Here is a 25,283-nt window from a genome sequence, read left to right as displayed (position 1 = left end):
TATTTTTGATAACACCCTGTCCTTTAAACCACCACTGCTTGGAGAAATTTCTTTTTGACCCATGACACAAAGTTGGTAGCAAACCAGGGAAAGCACTCTCCCATCCATCAGTCATTCTGTAAAATAAAGCAATTTCTTAGATCTTTATTAAATGCAAGAGAAGTTTCATGGAGTTACATTATGCGTAAGGAGAAGAATTTACAGTAATGCTGTGCTGCAAAGATTTACTTTTTCTTCTTGAAGTAATTTAAGGTATAATTCTAAGGCAGCAAACTGAGGCAGAGGAATATTCTGTATCCTCCAACTTCCACAAGGTGTGTTGCCCATTTACTCCTTCACAGGGGATACAAGCCCATTATTAACACTTGTTATTTAGACTGTTGAATTTAATAAAAACAAAACCACCTTAGGTTAAAAAGATAATGCTTTATTTACTATATTCTAGAAAGTCAAGTTAAATATCAAATTCTAGTACTCATACAATCTTTCCATAGTAAGCAATCTGTTCTGCACTACCAGGTATTCATTTCTGAATGCTTTTTCTCAAGACTGCAATGGGAAAAGCTGTATCTATGTAAACGCCTACAGTAATATGTTGGCTACTCTTAGAAACATCCATGAATAAATTCTTACTGCATTCATGGGAAAAACAGCAGCATGTTTATGTCCTACAGAGGGTCCAAGTTTTGCCCTAGGAATTATCAGCTAAAACACCTGCTCGAACATTCTAGGCTTATGCATGAGGAAGGACCCTGATAACAGATGCAAATGAAAGGTCTATTTAAAATCAATACCTGTCCCTATCTTTTATTTGGTTTTTTTTTTTTTTCTTTTTGGACAGTTACTCAGCTTCTCCTATGACTTTAAAATAAAAATCAACACTAGATAATAGTGGTTAGTGATACAAATACAAGAAGCAAAGTGCTACTACAAACAAACTAATATAAAAAAGAAATGTATGTCTCTTGATAGCACCAAAGCATCTCTCCCTTTTAGCATTCTTACACTGTAGTCCCAGGTTCTGGTTTTTGGTCATATCTAGAACTCCTTGAGCCCTCCTCCTGCTAAACTTCTACCAATGTATCAGTTGCACTTAGAAAAGATCTTAGAGGAAGTTTTATCTATGATCAGGCTCACAAAGCTACATTAGATTTCTGTAATACATAATCAGAAAACCCAGGACCACAACATGAAATAATGGATAACCAGCATCTATTTTTACAGATGCTAATTCTGAACAGGCTTCTCAGACTGTATTTGGCTAAAAATGAAGGCTACTAAAGACAAAAGTTTTATTTGTGGCCTCCTAAATAAAAACTTCACAATAGCTCCTTTATGCTGCTTAACTTGTAAGGTATTGAGCTCTTAGCTGCTTCTGTGTAGATATCCCCAATTTACTGTTTTCAAGCTTGATTCATTCATCCTGCAGTACCTTTTCTTCAGTCACATAGCTGAATAGATTTAATATATAGAAGTACTCATTTTGAATTCCGCAAACTCCTTAATAAACCTTACAAAGATATCTAGCACCTCTGCAAGCTGTTCCAGAAGCTGCAGAAAGTTGCTAGAGGCTGACATTACTTATCAATGTAAGTAACTGATTTGTACTTATCAAATCACTTGACAGTGATTTGTTTTTTTTTTCAAAGATCCCCTGTAAAAAAGAAAGGCTGAAAGAAATATTCTGTAATTGCTCGCAGATCCTCAATTTCTAAAGGCTTTAAGTACAAAAAAACTGATATAAAATATTATGAAACAACATTAGGGTGTAAAACCAAGTTAGACAGTAACAGTACTATGATAAAGGGTGCTCCAGCCCTTTTTTTTTTCCTAAGGAGCTTCAACGCACAGTGTGTCCATGGCATCAAGTGCATTGTACATGATCACAAGAAACTAGGATTTCTCAGTGTCAATCTGCATTTGATGCCCCAAATCTCATGGCTCTTTTTATTGCCAACAGTTGGCCTTGCAATGCTGGTAAAGTGTGAACCATTGATCTTCATGTCGGGTAGTGCTTCCTCGAGGAGCTGCAGGGAGCTATCAGTCACTATTCCAAATACCTGAAGAGTCTTCAGTGTTCGAATTTCACCAAGCTCTCTAGAAAGAGAGAATTAGGAAATTAACCATGAAACTGAAAACATTTTTTGGGGTTTTTCAGCCTGTACCCGAGCCACCTAACGCCATTTTTACTAATTTTTTAGAAGAGTGTAAACTACTTAAGCACAGATTTAATTGAAACTAGTACTCAACACTGATAGTTCAGCAAACTGGCTGAATAAATTACATTTTTGCTAGTCTCTCTCACAGACTGAAAACAAACTGATTCTTCCCTTTTCATATCCTTGGACTTAAAAATCTAGAACAAGTGAAGTAAATTGCACAGATGAAGTTCCAGGTTGTGGCTCAGGGGATACAAGCCCCTGAGTACCATCAATCAGTCACCAGTTTGGAGCAATATTTTGGTGAGTAGCCAGACCCAGCTTCTTGATTGCTTTACATTTTCCCAGTCATTATCTGAACTGTGTATCTTACAAGCAAGTACTAGACAAAATCAAAAGGCTGAGGCATGTGCTGCCACAACAAAGGTTCTTCAGATCCTCATTTTCAATAGCCCTATTCCTCTCAACCTTTTTTCTTGTTGTGTTGACATCTTTCCTGAAAGTATTTGGCTTGAAAGCTTCTATACTAATAAAAGGCAGAAGGACCTCATGAGCAAGTCACTCTAAGCCACATTTGAATCACAATAACTGATAAAAGTGCACACAAAAGCAAATACACACTTACTTACAGCTTACTAGTCCAGCCAGTACTGTCAACTCTGCCAGCTATTCCAAACCTTCCTCCACACTCAGTCTGCTACTGACATCAGTACTGGTCACTGGCAGGACTGCAACCTCCCATGCCAGCTATGAATACCACTGGTATAATGCCACTAACATAAGACACAAGGCATGCATGGAGCAGCCAGGTCCATGAGTATAGACTGACACCACTGAAAGATTATCTCAGCTTCCTTCCAGTCTGGATTCTCAGGGGATAACCGGTTCTAACAGTTGGGTTATTTTATCTTAGTTTTACTCCCGATTCCTCGTACCATTAACTTTTTTGAAACAGTATTTGCAATTCTAAACCTAAAATAAAGCAAATTTAAATTAATTCACCCTCTGCATGAACAGCAAACCAAAGCTAATTAGAGGTTACTTACACTAAGGCAGCAGGTGATATCTGGTAACATCGGCTAAGGCACAGGTGTTGTAGGAACACAAGTTGTTTAAAATACTGGAAGCACTCAGGCTTTAACATCATGCTGTCACTGTACAGAGAACACATTAAATAAAGTCTTAAGTACACAGCAGCAGTAAATTTGCTATTTTAAAAATTCAGCCAGAGGAATTCACTGAATATCTACTTTTTCTACCACCAAAGTATGTTTTTGCTGACCATGGAAGCAACCCATCTCTCATGTATGTGCTGTGCATGCAAAGGGGCAGTGAAGCAGAAGTTTCTCTTCATACAGATACTCTGCAGCAGAACCTGTGCCATGAATAGGCAAGTTTTCCAGAGATTTCAAAATACTGAAAAGTGACTAAGTCAAAACCAAAATGTACCTTTTTTTACAGTTATATGGCCAAGTACCAAATTAGTATTAGAGATGACTTAAACCCTCTCAGGGATGCTAGGCTAATGAACTGTAGGCATGTAAATATTTCCTTCCATTCTACCTATCAACTACCATCTCCTGTTAGTTAACAAACCCTGTTAGGTACCTGACATTTATGCTGGGGTAACAAGACATCTTCAATTACTTACCTGCTCCAGATTAGGTCATGCCAGATAGCAAGTCTTTTGTAGGTTTAGCTTGAATAGTATTTTCTGGAGTGCAGTGCTACCTACACAACCTTGCCTAAGTGCTAATCCCCCGAACCACAAGGATTTAAGGACTGGCTGCACAGGTCTTCTTACCTGAGATCTAAATGGACAAGCAAAGGACATCTCTCCACCAGCGTTTTCACATCTGAAAAGAGATCACACAGAGTCAGTCCCTCTTTCAGTAGCAAGATGGAAGTGCTTTACACAGCCTGCTGATGTCCACACATGTTCATTTATATGTTTTCTACTAGAACCCCACAACTGAAACACAATTTTTAAAATAAAAGATACATGCTTAAGAGTTAGAGCATACAGTCTACCTATGAAGATACCTTACATGGACTTCTTTTAACCATCAGCAAAACAGATATATTTAGTTCAGCAAATTATCTCTAGAAGTCAGTTGCATCAACCATCAACTTAGGAAGGCAATAATTCAAATGATATTTTTGTGAAACCTACTGGAGACATAGTAATGGTGAGCTGCCTGAAATACTTACATGTAGTGGAAAAGTAATGAAAATTTTCCACATATCAAATATCCTTCAAATATCCTTTCAGAGCACCAACTCCTTTAGGCATCACCATTTTTACCCACAAAAAGTTCTCATGACAAGAAGTTATAGTTTTTTCTGATTTAAACTAATTTTTTTACTTTCTTTGATTGTCTGCAAGTCGCACAGATCAGCTGTAGTTCAGGTATTACCTAAAAGCCACTGCAAGGTGCTCAACAATGTGCAATAGAATTTTGATATTTCAGAATTCATGTGCAAAAACTAAACGAAACAATACCTTGATTATGTACTAAGTCTTATGCCTGATAAATTGCACTGAAACAGAGTAAAGACACTCAGAGAAAGTGTCTGACAAACGGAAGAGGTCAGCCCATGGTCTCTAATCGTTCAATTAGAGGGACCAAGGTTCAAATTCCTGATGTGGAGAAGATTATGTAACATATTTGTTTATGAGTTTGGGGCTGAGATAAGATTTGCCTTTTTTCCCACAAAGAGAATGCATGAGGGTGTCTGTGCGATATTTAAACAGAAATGAGAGGTCACCTCCTGCATGTCATCCAATGCCCTACTGTCATATTCACTCATTGCAAAATTTAAATTCTCTTTACTACAAAAGGACTTTCACCCTTTAGCTATGCTCTTTTTCATTTTGATGTACCCTCCCCCAAATCTTGACTTGCCTACATTTTCTATCACCCTCCAACTTAATAAAACTTTTCTTTCTAGAGGTAGTAGCAAATAAGTGGTTAAATGTTGATTGCTAAGATTGTCTTCCAAATTAACTCATATCTGGATGTCAGTCTGAAACTCAAGCATGTACTATAACTGTTCTCTTTTAGAAGATGTTTTCAGCAGACACAACAGCAGAAGCCTTCCAGATACTGCTCCTGGAGCTAATTCATAGCACACAAAATCCTGCTTCCAGGACTTACTGCACAAGTAAAGTGAAGAAGCTTTCAGCTGAAGAAAAAAATTAGTTTTCACTTGACTGTTCCTAAATTCGGAAGAAAAATCATCTCACCCTTCATGCTGGAGCTAGAACTATGAGTAAGAGTCTCTGACAGCAAGAACTTGAAACTATACAGAGCACAAAAGTTATTGTTAGTACATGACTCTTCTATACAAAGAGTGAATGCCAAGCAGAAGAAAATGTAAAGCCTACTGCTTCATCCCATAGTGGGATAAAGATTTGTCACATTGCTGTTTACCTGCTATTTGTAGATTCTCTCTGTATCCACTTAAATTTAACTGGGTGATCTTTGAAGTAACATGACTGACTGCTGCTTTGACATGAGTGGCTGTGAACTCACACCAGGACAAGTTCAGCTCCTCCAGCCTACACAGAGACAGAGTTGTTAACAAGAATGGCTGAAATGCAGTTCAAGTTCTGCTGTTTTCTATTACAGTTGATACTTTTAAAGCAAATACTTGTAACATACCAACCGCCAACTTACTGTATTCATGCCTAGAAATTCTAGTATGACAATAATTAAGCACTAATGAATGGAGCAGGTTACCCAGCCAAATCTGTCTCTGGAGATTTTCAAGAGAACATCCTCATCCACGTGGACAGTGCTAATTTTAGACCCTGGTCTGGGAAAGGGGTTAAAGTGACCTCCCAAAGCCACTTTCAACTGGAATAATTCAGTAATGGCTTAGGAAGTAAAGGCTCTCTCCAGGAACTGCCACAAGGAGACACTGTCTTTTCATCGGGTTTGTGACCTGAATCTGTTACAAATGAACAGATGGTCACATTGAGAGGAAAAACTACCATTCATTATTAGCATTGGTCAGATGACCAGTTAATCCTAATTAGCATAAAATAATTCATAGTTTTATATAAACACTCGTCATGCTGTGAGCTCAACTCTCTTTACGTGCTTGATTACCTATAGCCTGTCACCATGGGGCTGGGACAAAGTATTGTTCTGTGTGCAGGTGTTGTAGCTGTAACCAAGGGACAAAGACACAAGTGAATACACAACTATAGCATTTAGCTGGCACTCTCTACATAAAATGAAAAAACAGTTAAATTGCCACTAGCATTCCTAGGATCAGATTTGCCATCTGGTATTCACTGCGCACTGCACAGACTGCCATCCCCTAAAGAGTTCATGATCTGAGTAATCAGACCAAGCAACAGAAAGATTAAGGCTTTGGCTGCCCACTAACTCGCAATTTGATTAAAAAACATCCTTTCGCAGAAGGAATGATTATGTACATTGTCCTGCAGGTCACAGGAAGTCAGCAGAAAGATCGGGATATAAATCCTGAATTCACTGGGGCCCAGTTCAGCGATGTTCTGTCAGCAGATGGTTTCATCACTGGAGCTGTCGATCTGAACACAGCCCTTCATAAACTAGAAGGTTACTGAAGGATTATTCTACCATGGAAAGGCACAGTGTTCTCTGCTACTCATCCTGTACTCTGATAGCAGAGGGAACTTTGCCGTTCCAAAACACACACTTGGTCTTTGTGAGAATCACATACTATTTTCATAAAAAAAAAAAAAAATCAAATTTACATGATATCAAAGGAACATAAATAGGGTGTATAGGGTGTACCCAGCCAAGAAGATGATTCAGAAAACCCATGAAAAACTACAAAAGTACATCTTTGTTATTAAAGAAGAAAATTGCTTGATGGAAAGAAATTACCTGACTATTCAGCTAATAATCAACTGTTAGGCATTTAGGACCAAAAACAGGCATATTTCAAAAAAAATACAAGAATAACTAGGATGCCCAAGGAAAAAAATACATAATTTGTTTCAGGAATAGCAAAACCTGGTTTTGTCTTACATAGAACAACTGCTCAACATCAGCTCCAAGGCTTCTGCAGAAAACCCTGAACACCCACAGAGATTTAGTCGTATCAAATTGGGATTTCTAGCAATGCTCCTGTAGAGAGAAGAAAAAAGAAAAAGATGATAAAATTTAAATGTTGTAACATTGCTTGCTTTGCTATGATGTGACTATTTTTAAGATCTAATTTCCTGGACAGGGAATTGTTCATTAAACATGAAGTACTGCATCTTTATTTATTTAGCTGACAAACCTGCGTCACTAAGGGCCTAAACTCTCTACTTGCTGCATCAAAGCACAACATTAAAAGGGACACTTGTCTATGTACTTGACACTGCTGACAAGTCTGCATATTTATAAACAACCAAGTTTACAAGGAAATGGTTTCTTTTCACCTTCTTCTGTTGTATGCCAATAAACATACATCACAGCTTATCAGAGATTACTACAGCTCTACAAAAGACAAAGTAATTGTCCCATTTCTGATGTCACCCCTCTGCAAGATGGAGGTTATTTCAGGACAAAACCCGCGTCCATATAGATGCCCTGAATGCATTTGTTTGCAAGGCTAGAGCACATATGCAGTTAGCAAAACCTGGAACACTGAGTATGCATATTTGTTCAGAAGGTGATAAAATTTCATAATTACTGCCTGATTAGTACCCAATTTTCTGATAGTTTTAACTATTACTACTAATAGTATAAAAAGCCAAACTATATTGCTTTATTTGTATTCTGGTTCCCCCTCTGTGCAGTGAGGAAAGTATCAGAAAGCCAGGGTCTCTGCCATCTGACCTATGGCCCATAGGTGGCACCTCGACAATCCTCTGGTGTGATGGAACAGGAGGTTGACTACACACCCATTAGTGTCTTTGCAGCTAACCAAACAACACTTCATCTGCTTGACAGAATCTGTAATCTTCAAGGACTTCATAAGTTCAATAAAAAAGTAAGCAACAGTGCAGAGCACAACGGGTACCTGGTGGGAGAGCTACTGAGAGCCCTTGGAATAGAAAAGAACCTACACACCAAACACAAAGTTCTCTTGGCAGCAAAAAAATGGAAAAATAAAAGTAGCTCTGCTGTACAGCTTAGCTGTGGGAATATGGATCCATAAACCACAGAGGTGAGCAGTTTCTCAAACCTCCTGCTACTCTGGGGAATTGGGAGGAAAAAAAAATCAAAATTAAATGGCCACCTTAAACTAGTCATTTCAAAATACACCCACAATGAACAACTTTCCACTGCATTCTTTCATTAGCCTGCACAAAATAATGGCACCGAATAGAAGGTTTTACTGAATATTCCCAAACATGTCACTCACTTGATGATGTTGTCAGAAAGCACTAGACCCTCCAAGCTGAGGTTCTGCAGCTTTTCACACAGACAAAGAATACTGTGGAGATCTGCAGCAGACACTGTGCAGTTTGACAAATCCAGGTGCTGAATTTTAAGAAGACTAACAAAAAAAGAGAAGGAGAAAGGTTATTAAAATTGCATTAAAACGTGCTCCATAAATTCCCCACATCACAAATATACCCCATACACTAAAAGCATGCACAATTTGCAGAAAATATTTCTAGTAATTCCTCATAACATCTGAAAGTCTATCCTGCTGGAGTTTAATGATTTTTTTGAGTGTACCACATAAAAATGCTGCAGATGATGATAATTCAGGCCTCTACAAGATAGAAACTGCAAGGGCGTTATGGTGCTTGATATTAAAAAAAAAAAAAAAAATCACATCAACTTGGTTTTAAATAACTGACAGGTGAGTGCAGATCCTCCTGTTTCAACACAAGCCTAACCACTGACCAGCTCTTCCACACTCCGGACACAGCACAAACTGCTGCTGGTTGCAATTACCTTAAAACCAAAACCACACAGACTGAATATTTGAGACAGTTTCAGGATTCAGAAGATGCAGAAAAAGCCTTACTTGCTTGTTTTAAACAACGGATCCCCAATGCAAGACCTCGGGCAGCGGAACACAGTAACACCTGCGGGCAACAACTGTCCAAGCACTCCTGGCAGCAGATTCCCACCAGTCAAATCAAGAGTCTGCCAGAGAGATTCATCAAATCTGGGGCACAGAATTTTACTTGTTAGTGAGTTCAAATGGGTAACAGGTCAAAGCTGTGGGTAGAACCACAGAAAGCTTCTGGTGTCAAAAACAGGCAGAGAAGGGAAAATTATTTAATTGACTAGAATAATGTTAAAACATGTGAGGCATCTTTTGGTTATACATACCCACATATGGTCTAAATTGAATTATATATGTATAAATAAGATGAGAACCAGACCATTTAATAGTCTATGGAAACAAAGATTTTCCTTAGTACTAAATGAAGAGAAATAATACTTACGAAAGTCGATGCCATCTCTTGCAAATCATAGAAACTTTCAGTAAATCCTTTAGGGGCAAATAGGCAAAGATTGCCAGAAGCAATTCATCTGGAAGTGCATCCAAAGAAATACCTTTTGGGAAAGAGCAAAGCACATTCTAGTTAAAGCTGTTTCATTTTTGCCTGCCGGTCAGATGCCTTGTTGGGTCTGGTTGTTAAAAGCCCCTCTACAGTTTCTCTGTAGGCTATACATCAGCCTACATCAGGCATCAGCCCCACTATTCATCTCCCTTGCAGCTCATCATTGGAGGATGACATTTTTACCACCTTTGCCTAGGCACAACTAGTAAATGCAAATGTTCCTGTAATAGTCACTCTGTATATACAGTAAGGCCATGGACACTACTCACATACTCACTTGGGGAACGTGAGCATCTTAGTTACTGTCTTCATCATCTAATGCTTGTATGATTCTCTGGGTGTTTTTCCCCCTCTGCCAAAATGCCCACTCTTCCTATGCATACAAGGGTCCAAGAAGGGAGCTCGAAGTAAGCTATGCTTCTGTGTGATACACAGAAAAAAATTAAGTACTACAAACTGCTTCCTAAAACACACATGCTATCACCACTCCAAGAATTATGTGAAACAATGTGGTACAAATCACAGCTTCTCTCAGGGCCCCAGAAGATATCATGATTCACATGGGAGATTTCTGGATGGTGGAGCTCAGTAACAGCTGCCTTTGACCCAGCACGGCATCTTATATAAAAACAGGAATGTCTGAAGGCGCCTCCACCTTCTGTATGACAACATAACGTCTGGAGAGAGCTGCTTATTTATTTTGCATCCCATACTCATCCAGACTAAAACCAAATTTTGACACCAGGGAAAGGAACCCAGTATCCTATGACACCCCTTTCAAGAGTGCAAGAGCCCTGCTCTTTCCCTTTCCAGCCCAGCAGGCTTCCAGCCTTTGATGTGCTTTCCCTGTAGCTCTCTGGCACAGTCCCTCACGTTGCTTGTTTCCATCTGGAGCTGGAACACTGCTGGCACACCTCAGCCTGCACTCTTTACCTACCCTTCTCCTCCTGCCTCCAAACAGGTAATTTTTGGATTGACTTTGCTTTTAAACTGATTGATTTTAGCTTATTTTTTCTCTGTGTGCTTTAACCATCTAGTAACTAGAGTGAATGTTGCCAACAAACCTTTTCATTAAACCTACTTTTGCTGCCAATTCTTTGAGCGACCTTAAAACACTAATTCACAACACAGCCCTGCTGGTCAAAAGTGCCACCTGTGTCCCACAGACAAGAGCAAACAGGCAGAGGGACACGCAGCACAACCCCCCGGCACACACACAGGTGCTCACGGGGTTAGGCAGCAGAGAACCATGCTTTTCACAGACCACAATTCTGGAGCCAGACACACCACCCCGGCTTAAAGGCACACATAAAAGAGGATTTATCACCCCAAGCCTGAAAGCCACTAGATCTAAAAGTGCCATTCTGCTGGGTAAGAGCAAAAGAACTAAACAATAAAGCAGGGTGGACTTGTGATGCCCACTCTCCATCTCTACCAAAGGGCAAGCAGAACCTGGGCCAGGGCGACAGTACCTGACTCTGCCTCTCGGAGCAGCCATGGCCGGCGCACGATAACAAAGTCCTTTTCGTTGTCCTTCACCTTCTGCCTTTTTGGAGGAAGACAGGACGACGACACCAGGAGGTCCTGTGGTGTGTTTTCATTGCCCAGCTTGTCTTTCTTAAGGGCCGACACTCCCATACCCGAGAGAAGCTCGGAGGTCTTGCCGGGGTCCCATTCCAAGCTGGTGGAAACATTAGTACTAGAGGATGGGATCTCCTGGAGGTGCTTTCTGCAGACACAGCAAAACCCAGAGGCTCTGAGGGTACTGCCAGACTGGCACCAAACACAGGATGGGGATCCTTGAAGCATTTCAGTCACTCGCACTCCACATCCATGCACAGGGCGACTGAGTGTGGGATATGCGGGCGCTGGAAGTACAAGCAGCGGCCACAGCGCAGGCGTGCGCTCGCTCTGGCAGGCTTTGGGGGAAGAGCCCGCCAGGGATCGAGCGCGCCCCGCTCCCGGATGGGGCGGGCGAGGGGCCAGGGAGCGTGGCCAATGGAGGCGGCGGGACACGGCAGCCTCCCAACACCACCGAACCCGGTCACAGCCGCGACAGCACCGGGCAGGACCCGCGCAGGGCGGGGCAGCAGCGCGGGAAGCGGGACGGAATGCCCGGGCAGGCGGGGGAAGCTCTCCCCGAGGCCGGGAGAGAGGCGGCCCACGGATCCCGCACCCCCACCAGCCCCAAGGGCAGAACCCCCCGCTCTCCCTACACCACCCGCGAGGCCGCACACACACCTCTGATCCCGGCACTGCTCCCACTCCCGGGAGCTCCCTACCGCTCCCCCCGGGTCCCACAGCCGCTCCCGAGGCTCCCCCGCGCAGCCCCTCAGCCACCCCCGCGCAGCCGGGCCGCCCGAGGGGATCTGCGAGGGCTCACACGCAGCCCCGGCGCCACGCGGCTCCCGCGCAGCCCAGCAGCGGTACTCCTATGCCCGTGTCCCGGCGCATTCCCGGGTCCCGGTGTTCCCGTGCCCGGGTGTTCCCGTGCCTGGTGTTCCCGTGCCCCGGCGCTCCCGTACCTGTACATGGCGCTTGGAGGCCCACGCGCGCCACCGCGCGCCCCGCGCCTTTCAGCACCGCGCCATCCCGGCGCCGGCCGGAAGCCGCAGCGAGAGAGAGCGCAGAGGCTGCCGGGAGCTGTAGTTCGCAGTCCTGTGCCCGCCCGGAGGCGGGGCTGTGCCGGGCTGGCGGCGGCGGGCGGCGAATGGCGGCGGCTCCGACGCGGAAGGAGCCGGGAGCGGCTGCCGCTCCTTGCGCCACGCTCTGAGCCCGGTGCCAGCCGGGATGGTGGGCGGCGGAGCCCCGCGGGGGACGCGACGCTGAGCGGCGGCTCGGCCGTGGTGAGACGGCGGCGGGCGAGACGCCGGGCCGGGTGGAGGGGGGCCGCAGTGCCGAGTCACGGCCGGGCCGTTCTCTTGAGGGGGGACGGGAGCCGGGTGGGAAGCGGCAGCCCCCGGGTGCGTCCCCGGTGACAAGGGCGCGGGGGGGAAGGGTGGTCGCGGGGCAGTGCTGGGCGAGGGCGCGTTCGTTTCCAGGCTCTTAATCCCGGGCACTGCCCGCGCCCGTCAGGGACCCCGGGCACGTAGCGCGGGGCGGTGCTGGCTCCGTGTCCCTGGAGCTGCTCGGTGCTGTGCCGCACAGGCCTGGCGCCGGGGAGCGCTGGCACATTCCAGCGTGGAAGGTTTTCTCTGGGAACACCTGAAACTGCCCGTGTGTGGCTGGTCCTGACCCTCACCGTGCTTATTCCAACCCCACCGTTTTTTTCACAGTGTGTTTCACAGCCCGCGGGACTTTCAGCAATGCAGCTCTTCCTGCATTTTTTTTTTTCCCGAACTGCTTGTTTTGAAATTGGTGGGGATGGAGAACTAGGTCTGAACACACCTACAGCCCCGCTATTAGTCAACCACTTGCTTGCAAATGCTGTCCTTTGTTTACTGCATTACGATGGAGACACGCGCCTGTAAAATTGAGGGTGGTAATGGAGCCCGTAGCAAAGAGTAGACAGCTTTCAGTCACATACAGAGAATGAGGTGACTGAAATTAACATCCATGTAACCTTTAAAAAAGTATCATTTAAACGTTTCCGGTTTTATCTTAAGTCACCGAACAGTTGTTCAAAGATTATTTAAGCAGATAATCAGATGAAAAAGAGGTGGAGTTTTGGTTTAAAAAAAAAAATCTGAGTTTATTTCACCTTTTCTGCAGCCCCTTTTTCTTTGCGAATCATATCACTCTTCTTCATTAATGCATGGGAAATCAAAATATGGTTTTGCGGAAAATGTCAGTGTTTTTTACAGTCTGGAAATTAACAAATAGTGTGTTTGCCTGAATGCAGTGTTGGGGCAATAGTCATGTGACCGCCTTACTGACACCTGCTTTGTGTGAGTGCATTAGTCTGGTAGCCCAGATAGTGATTTCTGTTCTTTTTTTAGATTCTGCATGCAACTGTACAGTGCTTGTATTTGATTCTATTTCAGTTCCTCTGATAAGTGAGTTATTTTCTTCTATGTGTTATTTTCAGCATACTTCCCTAAACCGTTTGAAAGCTTCAGCCTCTGTGGTACTTAATATATTAAAATTTTGACTGGATGATCTTGGAGATCTTTTGCAACCTTAAAGATTCTGTGATCCTTTAGTAGAGGACAAGGCAGCACCATGTAAAGCAAATAAGCTTGCTTGCATTTGAACGCAAGAACCTTAATGTTCCTTGGTCAAGCATTTGTCTTGCATTTAGTGCTATTGTGTAGAACCTAGTCTCCTGCAAAATCTACTTTTCTTCATTACAAAATAGTTGTACTCACAGGTACTAATAATGTATCAGTCAGTATATAGACTGATGAGTGTGTCCTAGAAGAGCAAAGCCATGCAAATTACTTTCTTCACTAATTTCAGAGGTTGTTTTCTCAAATAGTGCAATCAAATAATTTCTCTGCTTTTCTTAGTCAGTTTGTGGCTATTTTATTTCTTTAGATAGCTTTCTCACTGTACAGAGATAAAGCACCTCTTTGTTGTCTGTTTATAAATACTTACTATTTCCCCCAAGCTGTAAGGGCCAGTGTGTAGTAATAAAGTAAACAGAAAAACCCAAACCAACCAAAGAAAAAAAACCAAAAAAACCCCACAATGCCACCCCTCCCCTAAACCTGAAACCAACCTAAAAGAAATCCCCACAACACAATATGCAGACTTGAATACTGAAATAGCTGAAGGGACTACTTGTGTTGTTTCTTTGCCTCTTATTCTTCTCTGTCTGTCAGTTCTGAAATAGTAAGTTAGCCCATTTTATTGTTTTAAGAAGGAAGTATCAAGGATTCTTAGTGTGGGGCAGTTCTGTCAGTACTAAAGGCTGTAGTCTACTACTGCATGTCTGTAGAGCGAAGTCTTCATGACTCTTAGCAGCATCATTCTGCTGAGCAGGGCAGGCTTCAGAAACCAGACACTGGGTTTTTTTGCCAAGTGAAGTGTGCTGGTAATAAGAATATATAATAAGAACTAGCAGATTATTCTCTGACAGAAAGGCAGAAGGTCATAATTGAGCTGGCCATTGATATATTGCTGGAGATGGCAGCTTTTGTATTTGCAGGTGAGCTAGGAATTCAGCTTGAGGTGGCAGATGCTGTTGCCCAGATACATAATTTTTCTATGTTAAGGCTCTCAGCTCTGTTACTGACTGTCTCTGATAATCCCTTTCATAGTTTGGCAGCTTTTTCACTTTTTCGGGTGACAGGTTTTCTTCAGACAGATGTAGTTATGATCTTTAAAAATACAAAGTAAGTGTTTGGTTTTTCAGGTGTTTCAGCTGAAATATCCAAAATGTCTAGAAATGCAGCTTTTTCAAATTAATTTGATCTCTACCTGAGAATGCTTGAAGAACAATAAAAAAAATTCTTTAGTATTCTAGAAATGTCTGGGGTACCAGACAGGAAAACCAGAAGCATGGTGGCTGTTTCTATTAGTAATATTTGAAGGACAAGCAGAGCTACAGATTGGCAGATTCCTCTTCTTCTTGAATTCCTGAAAAAAATTCTGGTGCTAAAGCTATTTGTAAGTACATAGAATATAATAGGTGAGTAAAAGACAGCAGCAGTTTGTCAAGGACAAATAGTTGAAGTAATCTAATCTATTTAAGTAATGACTGATAGACCTACTGTATACAAGAGGATCAGTTTATAATCTTATGTATTGTTTAGTAGGACTTTGATTGTTCCTTCGGATGTTTTTTCTTGGGAAGGAAAGCTGGAAGAGCCACTGTTGTGGCTGTGGAGGCCATTCCCTTGTCAAATACTTTTAATGTTTTTCAGAGTTCTGCTAATCAAATAGTAGGGTGATTAAAACTATAGAAGGCACAAAACTACCTGAGATTTCAGGTCTTTCTGAAAGTGGTAGTGTAAATCAAAATACCTTAAAGATTTGGAAACTTGGGAGGAGGGGAAACGGGTACAGCTGAGTAGAGTTTTGTGCCTGTGTTAAGCAGGAGCAATCAACCACAGAAATACAGGATAGAGAAGTAGTGTTGTGTTTCCTGGAGGGAAAGAATTTGGAGGCCTTAAGAAAGCTGACTTTGTGAAGGAAACGTCCTATTCCTGTGTATACTTTTTGGTAAGGCATGTGAAGCAGTGTTTAACGTCTGTTCAGGCCTCCTCAGGCATTTGCTGGGAGACTGGTGGAATCCTTCACAGATATGCTTTACTCTTTTTAGCCCTTCTTTGGGAATATAGTACTGGGGTGTCTTTGGTAAATTTGGTGCTGCACTAAAGCTCTAAGAAAGTATGGGGTTTTTCATTCTCTGCTGTTTCATTTAGTAACTCGAGATTTCTGTACCAGGCAGAGAAGTTAATTTGTAATGTAGATGTCGTGTGCGCAGTTACTCTTAGGTTGGCAGGGTAATTTAATACTCTTGATAGTAGCGAGTCTGTCATATAAAGGGAATTAAGCCTGAACTGAGCCTTTTATGATGCATGTAGCGTTAGTAGCTGGGTAAAATTAAAAACTTAGCTGATTTTATCTGTGTCTGAAAAGAAGCAGAAAAATCCTAAGCCAACACAAGAGCATGTCCTTACGTTTTATTGGTTAAGTTGCACTTCTCGTGCCAGTGTTTCAGCTTTTGATCTTATTTGTATTAATCTGTAGTTGCCTGGTTGTTCAGAAACTGAGTATGCCCATGAATACTTCTCCGTTCATGGTAAGGGCTCTTGTTACTTTGTCGTTGCTTTAATAGGAGCATCCTCTAAGCCATTGAAGGTTGTACAGTACTAGAGAACCCTCCTAAGTGGTTACTTCAGGACAAGATTTTTTTAGCGATTCTGGAATTTCAGCCAGCTGATACTAGGTAGCTGTATGCCAGTAGTGAGATGGCTGTCTAAATAAAGTGATGAAACAGGATGATAGGTAAGAAGCTTACCTTTCTTTGAGCTAACAACCAGGTTCAGTGGCAAGTGCTGCTTTCCACAAGATGGCATGACTTTGTAGCCTGCAGTAATGTGTTTTAAGGCCTGATTCTAGTAGCACAGGTCCTAGATATGTCTACACTGTTGGGTTGGACTTAGTTCATCAGAAGAGCTCCTCTTGAGCGTTGCATTTCTCACTTTGTGGATTTTCTTCCATTTAATCTTTCTACACAGAGAGCTGGTTTTAAATGGTATATATCTAAAAATTTTAAACTGTTATTTTGAAAATGTGCATACACTAATTCAAAACAACTCTGTTACTAGTCTCAATCTTTTGAAAAAACAGGCCTTTCTTGTTTTGTTTTGAGATTAAAATAGGAACCAGAGAAGAACATAAAGATGTAGTATACTGATAACTGCAAAGTCATTTCTATCTTTGAAAGTGATTTAAGTTGTGGTAGGAATCAATTCCTTCTTCATCTTAGCATATTCAGTACATTTTTATAATACTTCTGGAAGTGCCCTCATGATAGTAGCTGAGTGCAGCATCTTGCACAAAAACTTTTTATCTTGTGTTTTGGTAGAAGCCTTTTAGGTGTGACTGTAATAAAACTTTGTGACTAATGAAGTATATGCTGTATAATTTTTTTGTTTATGTAGCAAAAGGTGTGGCTGTAATGGGCCTGAAAAGCTGCATGCCAGATAGCAGTGTCTTAATGAAGCTGATTAGTAATTGTTTTGTTATTTTTGCTTCTCTGGAATTGGCTGCTATACTGTAAATTGAAAGGGTTTTCTGAAGAAGCAATAATGGTACAAAAGAACAGTCAAGGACTTGCTTTGGATAAGTGATTGAGAAATAGGTGGGATATCCTGAGTTTTTAATGTACAAATTATTTAGCTAAAGTAGAGTACAGACAGATAGTGAGGGGGTGATTTGTCATAATGGAAGTGTTGATAGTTTGATAAACATGTTTGATGAAAGGCAGAAAAGAAAAAGTGTGTGAATCTTTGACTAGAAACAGGAAGGTAACTCACTGGGGGGAAAAAAGAGTCACAGAATAATTGTTCCTTTTTGTTCTTGAGGTAGTAATGGCATCACAAACTTCGGAGTTTTTTTAGTGTAAATAAGAGAGTTTTCCCTACACAGTGCCCTGAAGCTTAATAGATCTGCTTAAGCAGTTTACTGAGAAATTAGTAAAAGAAATGGTTCACTTTACCAAGTTCTAAAGAGATTTAAAAGTAAGTAGAGGGGAATTTCAGTAATAACATTTCTTTTAAATCTCCAGGAAAGTGAACGTACTGGAAGTCTTCACAGCAAAGCCATAGCAAAAGCTATTTCCCTTAAATCAAATCAGCGAAATGTTAATCTTGATGGAGAGACAAGTCAGACTGGCCAGAGTAATACACTTTTTTTTTTAATAATGCATAAAATGCCTGTGATAAAATGATGCTTATTAAAAAGGTCTGAAGTAGTTTAAATAAAGATGTAGCAAGGCAGTGAAATTTTCTGTAGTGGATTTGTGCAGCTCACTGTCCATTTGTATCATAGCTTGTCTGTATGAAGCTATATGAACTTTCTTACAGTAGTCCTGACTGTAACGGAGTAATTAAACACAGAAGGACAAGCAAAGGAAAAATACATCATGGCAAACTATACCAAATGAATTGAGACCCTTGTTTCTCTGAATAGCACCAGAGGAGCAGGAAGGTGAATTGACATTCTTGAAATTTCAAACCTCAAAGAGGTGCATTACAAGTAGACTAACACATTCTTTGCTGCATTTTTATGCTCTGTTAACTCTTATTTATAGATTTTAAATATGTATTTGAGGTATGCTCCATTAAAATGTGGTTCATTAGCTATCCAGAAATATTTGATTTAAATATTTAACCATTTGTAGAAATTAGTTGATTGCTTCTAAAAGGAAAAAAAAAAGAGCAGAATAGATTTTCATCTTGAAATTTGTCCTGAACCTAAAGTTGGGCAGTAGTCTATTTAAGGACAGAGATTTGCCTCCTGGATCTATTGTATATTAAGATGATGAACAGGAGTTTTCCTAATATGTTGCTGGAAACGACAGCATTCGAATGACATGTTTTGATTTCTTCAGAGGACCTCAGGGCACCTTGCTGAAAATCTTTGGTTTTGTCTGATAAGAATCCTGGTCATGTGAAGTATGAAAAGTTTGTTAATATGTTTAAAGTGTCCATTGAATAACTCTTCTGTGTAAATATCTTCCAGAGATTTTAATGTAATTAAATGTCTTTTTGTCTTGCAGTTTTGATCTGCTTTCCCAATTGCTTGTGGTGTGGCTGGGGCCAACATTTAACAATGAGTGGTGCAGCATTGGGCCTCGAGATAGTGTTTGTCTTTTTCCTGGCCTTATTCCTACTTCACCGGTATGGAGACTTCAAGAAACAGCACAGGCTGGTGATCATAGCAACATTATTGGCTTGGTATCTCTGCTTCCTGATTGTATTCATACTGCCTCTGGATGTCAGTACGGTAAGAAATGTGCAGGGCTTCCTGCTTAATCCCATCAAATGTTTGTGGTATTTCTCTAAACTAGTGATTGCAGGAGACCATCTCTTAGAAACACCAAAGAAATCTTCCATATAGTATCTTAATAAATTAAACATGACAATGCCTTGTGTTCATAATTAATTTTACTTTTTGTCGGTCTCATCAGATAACAAATCTATTTCAAACATTTTAAAATTTCATCATTTGTTTGTAACAGTTTTTTTATCTGTTTAGGCAGCATAAGGACGCTGTCAGCATTTTACTTCCTTGACTGCTGATTGCATGTTGATTTGAATGTTTATTGGTATAATTAATTTCAAATGTAAACCTGGAGTACAGGAAATGTCTTTAAAATAAGACTTACTACTTTTAAATAAGTGTTTTACCTTTTTGGTCACTGATATAATTTGTCTTTTAGACTATCTATAATCGATGCAAGCTTGCGGTTAACTCCAGTCCTGCAGAAAGTAATGGCTCTTACGTTACTCTTGCTCCAAGGTATGAACTACATGTTTTTTCCTTTAGACTGTATTTTATGATTTTCTTTTTTTAATTGATAGCATATTGAGTTTTTAACGTTGAGGAATAAGTATTATCTGTGTGATGCAAATTTTGAAGTTTGTAAATACACAGGACAGTGAGGGAAAAGGTGATGAAAGGTGGATCTTTATCTGCTGAGAGTAATTACATAGTAATTATTTTGTAGTTCTAGGTGGTTACCCAACTATTCTTTTTTAATGTCACTAGAGTTCCTTTTTTTTGTTAAAGCAATAGGACTGAGCTTTTTGAGCAATCCTAGTTATGAGGAGAGGCTTTGATGAATGCTTATCCTTTACAATCTTAAAGACTTCAAACCTGAAAATCTAATTTTATACCTTTAATTTATACCATATGAATGAAATCAGCTGCTTGTCTCATATGTCAGGGACATATTTAATTGCTTCTTATAATTACATATACATGGTAATTGCAGTTATCTGAAATGTGCTGTATTCCACCAAAGTAATGGTAGTCTGCTAGGGGTGTCCTGGCAGGAAGAAAGCAATCTCTAACCATGGAGGAGTGGACTAATGTGGGCTCTTTCTGTGGCTGCTCATCCCTTAGCCTATGCTGGCTGTTTCCCTGTGTGACTGATGTGGGCAGTGTAGTTATCTGTAAGATGATCTGAGCCTTTAAGATATCAGCTGATATGTCTGTGCAAAGTCTTGCCAGTCTTGCTGCCCCAAAGAGGAGCCTGGAAAAATGGTGAAATGACAGTCACACAATATTGCACCCTATTCTTAAGACCACCCAGTGGATGTTAATTAAACCTATTTAATTTGAAAACTATTCAGTAATCTTTCAATTTATTTATAGCTTCAGACAGACTTTTTTTCTTAGAACCACAGAATGGTTTGGGTTGGAAGGAACCTTAAATATCATCCAGTTCCAATCATCTTCCAGGAGCAGAGACACCTTCCACTAGGCCAGGTTGCTCCATCCAACCTGACCTTGAACGCTGTCGGGGTGGGGCATCCACAGCTTCTCTGGCAACCTGTGCCAGTGCCTCACCACCATCACAGTAAAGAATTTCTTCCAGATCTCTGATTTAAACCTGCCCTCTGTCAGTTGAAAACCATTGCCCCTTGTCCTGTCACTTTGCCCATATAAAAAGTCCATTTCCTTCCTTTTTATAAACCCCCTTAAAGTACTGGAAGGTGCTGTAAGGTCTCCTGGCACCTTCTCTTCTCCAGGCTGAACAACCCCTGCTCTCTCAGCCTGTCATAGAGGTTTCAGTAGCTCTGATAGGAGAGGTGCTGAAACCTTTAGTCATACTACCTGTCATTCTATCTTAAGTTGATAATTTTGAAAATATTTAGGCCATGCACATAAAAACTTACGACTCAGGTTTAACTACTTTGACCCTGGAAAATACCAATTATTTCTCATTAGGTAATCACATCTAAGTTGACTTTATTGCCCCTTGACTCACCCTTGCTTCATTACCCAGCCAGGTGTGCGGAAAAAAAATAAACTGCCTTAGTTTAGATGGACACCTTTTCCTTTGTTCTTTTTCTTTTCTTTTCTTTTTCTTAAAAGGGCTCATAGGACTTTCCTGTCTTCTGTAGTGAACACTACCTGTCAGAAGAGTATTGGCTTAGTGAATCAAAATTTATATAAGACTGACTTGATCCAGCTGGGTGGCAGAAGAAACAACTAATATGTTCTTTTTATGACTAAGTGCTCTAGATGATGATGATGTGCCTAGATATTTTTTAAAAACCTGCACTAACTAAAATTTAATGCTTCTCTGTATAAACAAGTGTTCTTTCTGTGCATGAAATAATTACTACTGAAAACCAACAACTGTAACCTTAAAATGCTTTACTGAATAGTCCTCTTCAGTCTTGAGCTTCTGGGTTTTTTTCTCTAAGAAAGATGTCATGTCCAAATACATTATTTGTGGTTAGGAAAATGATAAATATTTCTAGTGATTATTCAGTTTATTTATTTGGGAGACAGATGATTGTTGACTGTGTACTTGAATAGTATTGTACTACTTCTATGTTCTTTTCAAAGAACTTCCTAGATAGGAATTTATAGAAGATGCTTTTTATACTCAGGGCTCTATAACTAACAATAGTCTTCTTTACATTGTAACAGCAAGCAAAAATGTTTCAAACCCTGGAGTTATATTCCTGATGGAATTATGCCAATTTTCTGGCGTGTTGTGTATTGGACATCTCAGTTTTTAACATGGTAAGTAAGGCAAAAGAATATGGCAAGGAGTATGATACAGTTCTTAAATGGACCATCTTAACAGTCATAGCATTCTTTAAAAATGTATATCAGTATGGAGAAGAGCTTTTAAATTGCATATTATTTGCTAGTAGTGAAATTTCGTTATAATTACTATACTAATTTAGTCATACTTTTTTTTTCTTGCTTCTGTGGAAGCAACTTTCAGGTGGCAGCCATTTATCCTTGGTTCCCTTTTGTAGTTGAAACTAAGCAATTTACATGTGTAGGTGTTTATGGATAAATTGTCTGAAATAAATGGGTTTTAGGCAGCCAGATACCAAAATAATTCTATTAATAATTTGGGAGATTTTTAAGTAATATTGTAAATTAGTTGGTTTTATCAGATATATTGCACAAATCTTTAGATAGAACTACAGAAAAAAGATTTGTGTGTGGGGTTTTGGGTTGTCTGTGCTTTGTGCAGTTTCTGATCAACCTGTTATCAGATAATTATTTTTGTATTTTCAAGGATATCAGGGTTGGTAGTTCATTCTTACTTATCACAGATTTTTCATAGCAAAGCTAACTGTATTGTTTTTATCTGCAGCTTGTGTAAGGTTTGCCATCAGACAGGTACATCTAGAATAAAAACATCTAAGTGGCTAATTTCTTAGAAGCTTGGGAGTCTTAAAACTTTTAACACCCCTGCCTCGGTAACCTGACACTGCTAAAGTTCTTTTTTGGGGAGGTTGGTGGTTTGGGTGTTTGGGAGATTTTTTTGGTGGGAGTTGGTGGGTTTTTTATTTTGTTGTTTTTTGTTTTGGGTTTTTTTCTGATTGGCTGATGTGGTTTTGTTTTGTTTCGTTTTCTCCTAGGATTCTGCTCCCTTTTATGCAGTCATATGCTAGATCAGGAGGGTTCTCCATCACTGGAAAGATTAAAACTGCTCTGATTGAGAATGCCATCTATTATGGCACTTACTTGCTGATTTTTGGAGCGTTTCTAATATATGTGGCTGTAAACCCAAACTTCAATTTACAATGGTAAGAATAAGGCTGTAAACACTTACATGAGTTCTAACACAATTGTCATGGATAATTTCTTCTGTTGATGAAATGGGTCTTTCTGAAAAAACTAGTTTTAGTCATAATATTTTTCTAGTCAGTTAGAAAATTATGTTAACTTTTTATATGAAATGGGCTTTTTTGAATATTTATAGAATTTTGGGGTTTGATACTCTGATTTTGGTATGTACAGCAGAGGAATCCTCTTGTATTTACAGTGGTGCTTTTTTCTCCATACAAACACATTTGCAAAGTTAGTGCAGAAACTTCCAGTATTTTCAGAACAACATATTTCAAAAAATCAGTATTTCCTATGTAGTGCCTCTTAATACTGTAGACTTTAAAGGTGAAAAGGGAATAAAATAAATTAAATATAATTAATTTAATAAATTAAATATAATAAAATAATTGACATCAATAAATTGCTTATAGTCTTCCATACCAGATGGAATAGAAATTCCATTTGAATAAAATTCCTGAACACAATATTCTGAATACAAATCTTGGGTTCTGAATTTGTTTCTTACGGTGACTGCCATTATGCTATTTTGACCTCACTGTCAGTAGGTTTGGTAAGTTCATGTTGTTTCCTAAGGCAACATATTCCTTTAGGAGAACAGTTTCTTTGGGAACAAACAAACCAATTCGTATCTGCCATCCATAATGGGCAGAACAGGAGATACAGGAAAATTGTGGCAGCTTGAAATACGGCCAGGCAGCAGACTGGCTCCAGGCAAAAATCTAGGTGATACCAGAGTCTGTTCCTGTAAACTTGAAAGCCATATTGGTACATATTGATACCTCAGGCTGGTTTCTTGCAGCCAGGATAGGATTGTTTGGGTTTTTTATTGTTTGTTGTTTGTTTGGGTTTTTTATTTTGTTGTTTCCTTAGGAACCAGCTTCAGACTATTGGAATAGCTGCTGCAAACACATGGGGTCTGTTCCTTCTTGTGTTGCTTTTGGGTTATGGTTTGGTGGAAATCCCTCGTTCTCACTGGAATGGGGCCAAGAGGGGTTATCTACTCATGAAGACTTACTTCAAAGCTGCCAAACTGATGACTGAAAAAGCAGATGCAGAGGAGAATTTAGAGGATATTATGGAGGTGAGTAACTAGCTTTCCCTGTGGAAAAGAGTGAAGGCTGCTGTTGTGTCTGAATTCATTGGTGTTGGACACTTGTAAAGTGAGCTTAGTGTAAAATATCTGTAAACTAAGAAAATTATTATAGTGTGCCACTTGATAACACTCATTCCTATGCAAGAGTCAAAACAGAAATAGTCCTTGCTGTGATGAACTTAAAAGTCATAGCAACTTGATAACCATTATTTGATTAGTCTATTCTTTTATTGACACTTTTGGTGTAGTACTGGTCACTAACAACAGAGTGAGCTTGAATAGGCAGTGTATAAATGTTTCACTAATGTTAAAATTGTGTACTTCTTCTATGCTCTGCTTGCAGTGTATTTCTGGACTCTCGAGAAGAGTTTCCAAATTGTGGGGCCGCAATTACATGCTCTTTAAGAAGAGAACATATAGATAATTGTTTCTTTCAAAGTTTGTTTAGAGACTGTTATTAATAGAGTACTAGTGAGCAATAGGCTCTAATGTAGTTCAAGAACAGAATGGAAATCTAGCCCTTTGAATTCCTGGTTCTTCTGCTGGGGTACCATGGCTTGGAATAATATGTGTGAACTGTTGTAGAATAGGGTGGAAATTTGTGTTATGTATTATTTGTACTGACACATAACACAAATAGACTCTTAATCACATAATAGTAACAGAATCTTCATTCATCTATAACAGCATTTAGAAGAAACTGCTAAAACAGTTAAAACATCTTAAGTGGGACATAACTACAAAACTTACTAGAAAATGAGCAATGACAACCCTCTTTTACCAGGATAGAAAGATAGAATATTTCTGCTGGAGGGCACCAACAACAGTCATCTGATGCAGCTGTGTGAGCGCTTCAGAGCTGACCAAAAGTTGAAGCAAATTACTAAGAGCATTGTTCGGATGCCTGGAGAAGGAGATGCTGATCCCTTTTCCCTGGCAGCCAGTGACAGGATGCATGGGGAAAGCTGTGTCCAGAGAGGTCCAGACTGGACATTAGGAAGCAGTTCCTCACCACAAAGGGAGTAGTTAGTATCACAGTGGAACTGGCTTCCTAAAGTGGTGGTCAATGCCCTGAGTCAGTCAGTGGGACTTATGCTTTATGTCCTTTTTATCTGTAACTTAAACAAGAAAGTCTTTTCCATTTCAGCCTTCATCCATAGAAACCAATCCTCCATGTATTTATCTAGTTGCATATTTGTACACTGCTGTTGTTTAAAAAAAAAAACAACCATTAACTGTTCTTTACAATACTTCACTTACCTTTTATGACATATTTGGTAAAACTATGGCT

At 40.2% G+C, this 25,283-nt stretch overlaps 2 protein-coding genes across 3 annotated transcripts in view; one reads left to right on the top strand and one right to left on the bottom strand.

Moving 5' to 3' along the window:
- Positions 1-406: 406 nt before the first annotated feature.
- On the bottom strand, positions 407-12,264 carry SKP2 (S-phase kinase associated protein 2). 2 transcript variants are annotated; one of them, XM_036403840.1, is made up of 10 exons: positions 12,201-12,264; positions 11,148-11,404; positions 9,556-9,667; positions 9,129-9,272; positions 8,514-8,648; positions 7,187-7,285; positions 5,594-5,721; positions 3,964-4,015; positions 3,206-3,313; positions 407-2,097 (listed from the first exon to the last, which is right to left on the bottom strand). In XM_036403840.1, the coding sequence occupies exons 1-10, from the start codon at positions 12,206-12,208 to the stop codon at positions 1,884-1,886; spliced, it is 1,257 nt and encodes a 418-aa protein (XP_036259733.1). In that variant the 5' UTR covers positions 12,209-12,264; the 3' UTR covers positions 407-1,883. The 2 variants fall into 2 exon arrangements, with proteins under 2 accessions (XP_036259733.1, XP_036259734.1); XM_036403841.2 differs by lacking the exon at positions 12,201-12,264 and having other exon boundaries at positions 11,148-11,505.
- Positions 12,265-12,377: 113 nt separating this feature from the next.
- Positions 12,378-25,283, top strand: part of LMBRD2 (LMBR1 domain containing 2) — a 32,287-nt gene continuing 19,381 nt past the window's right edge. Inside the window, exons 1-6 of the mRNA XM_036402903.1 lie at positions 12,378-12,521; positions 18,848-19,074; positions 19,511-19,590; positions 21,736-21,831; positions 22,689-22,856; positions 23,770-23,980. Of these exons, the coding sequence (XP_036258796.1) occupies positions 18,901-19,074; positions 19,511-19,590; positions 21,736-21,831; positions 22,689-22,856; positions 23,770-23,980 (729 nt within the window). The 5' untranslated portion in view covers positions 12,378-12,521; positions 18,848-18,900. The remainder of the gene's footprint in view (positions 12,522-18,847; positions 19,075-19,510; positions 19,591-21,735; positions 21,832-22,688; positions 22,857-23,769; positions 23,981-25,283) is intronic.

Source organism: Molothrus ater, chromosome Z (genome assembly GCF_012460135.2).
Source record: "Molothrus ater isolate BHLD 08-10-18 breed brown headed cowbird chromosome Z, BPBGC_Mater_1.1, whole genome shotgun sequence".
Classification (NCBI taxonomy): Eukaryota; Metazoa; Chordata; class Aves; order Passeriformes; family Icteridae; genus Molothrus; species Molothrus ater.
Note: the sequence above shows the minus strand (reverse complement) of the source record. Positions and strands in the feature narration are given on the sequence as shown.

What these genes read in the sequence shown, in the direction of transcription:
- SKP2 (XM_036403841.2), bottom strand. Translation starts at nt 11,484, where the DNA reads ATGCTTCAAGGATCCCCATCCTGTGTTTGGTGCCAGTCTGGCAGTACC. An exon ending in ATGTTGAGCAGTTGTTCTAT is followed by an intron (nt 5,722 to 7,186) that starts GTAAGACAAAAC and finishes GTCTCTGTGTAG; the next exon opens with GCTGGAGGAGCTGAACTTGT. An exon ending in ATATCACCTGCTGCCTTAGT is followed by an intron (nt 2,098 to 3,205) that starts GTAAGTAACCTC and finishes CTCTCTTTCTAG; the next exon opens with AGAGCTTGGTGAAATTCGAA.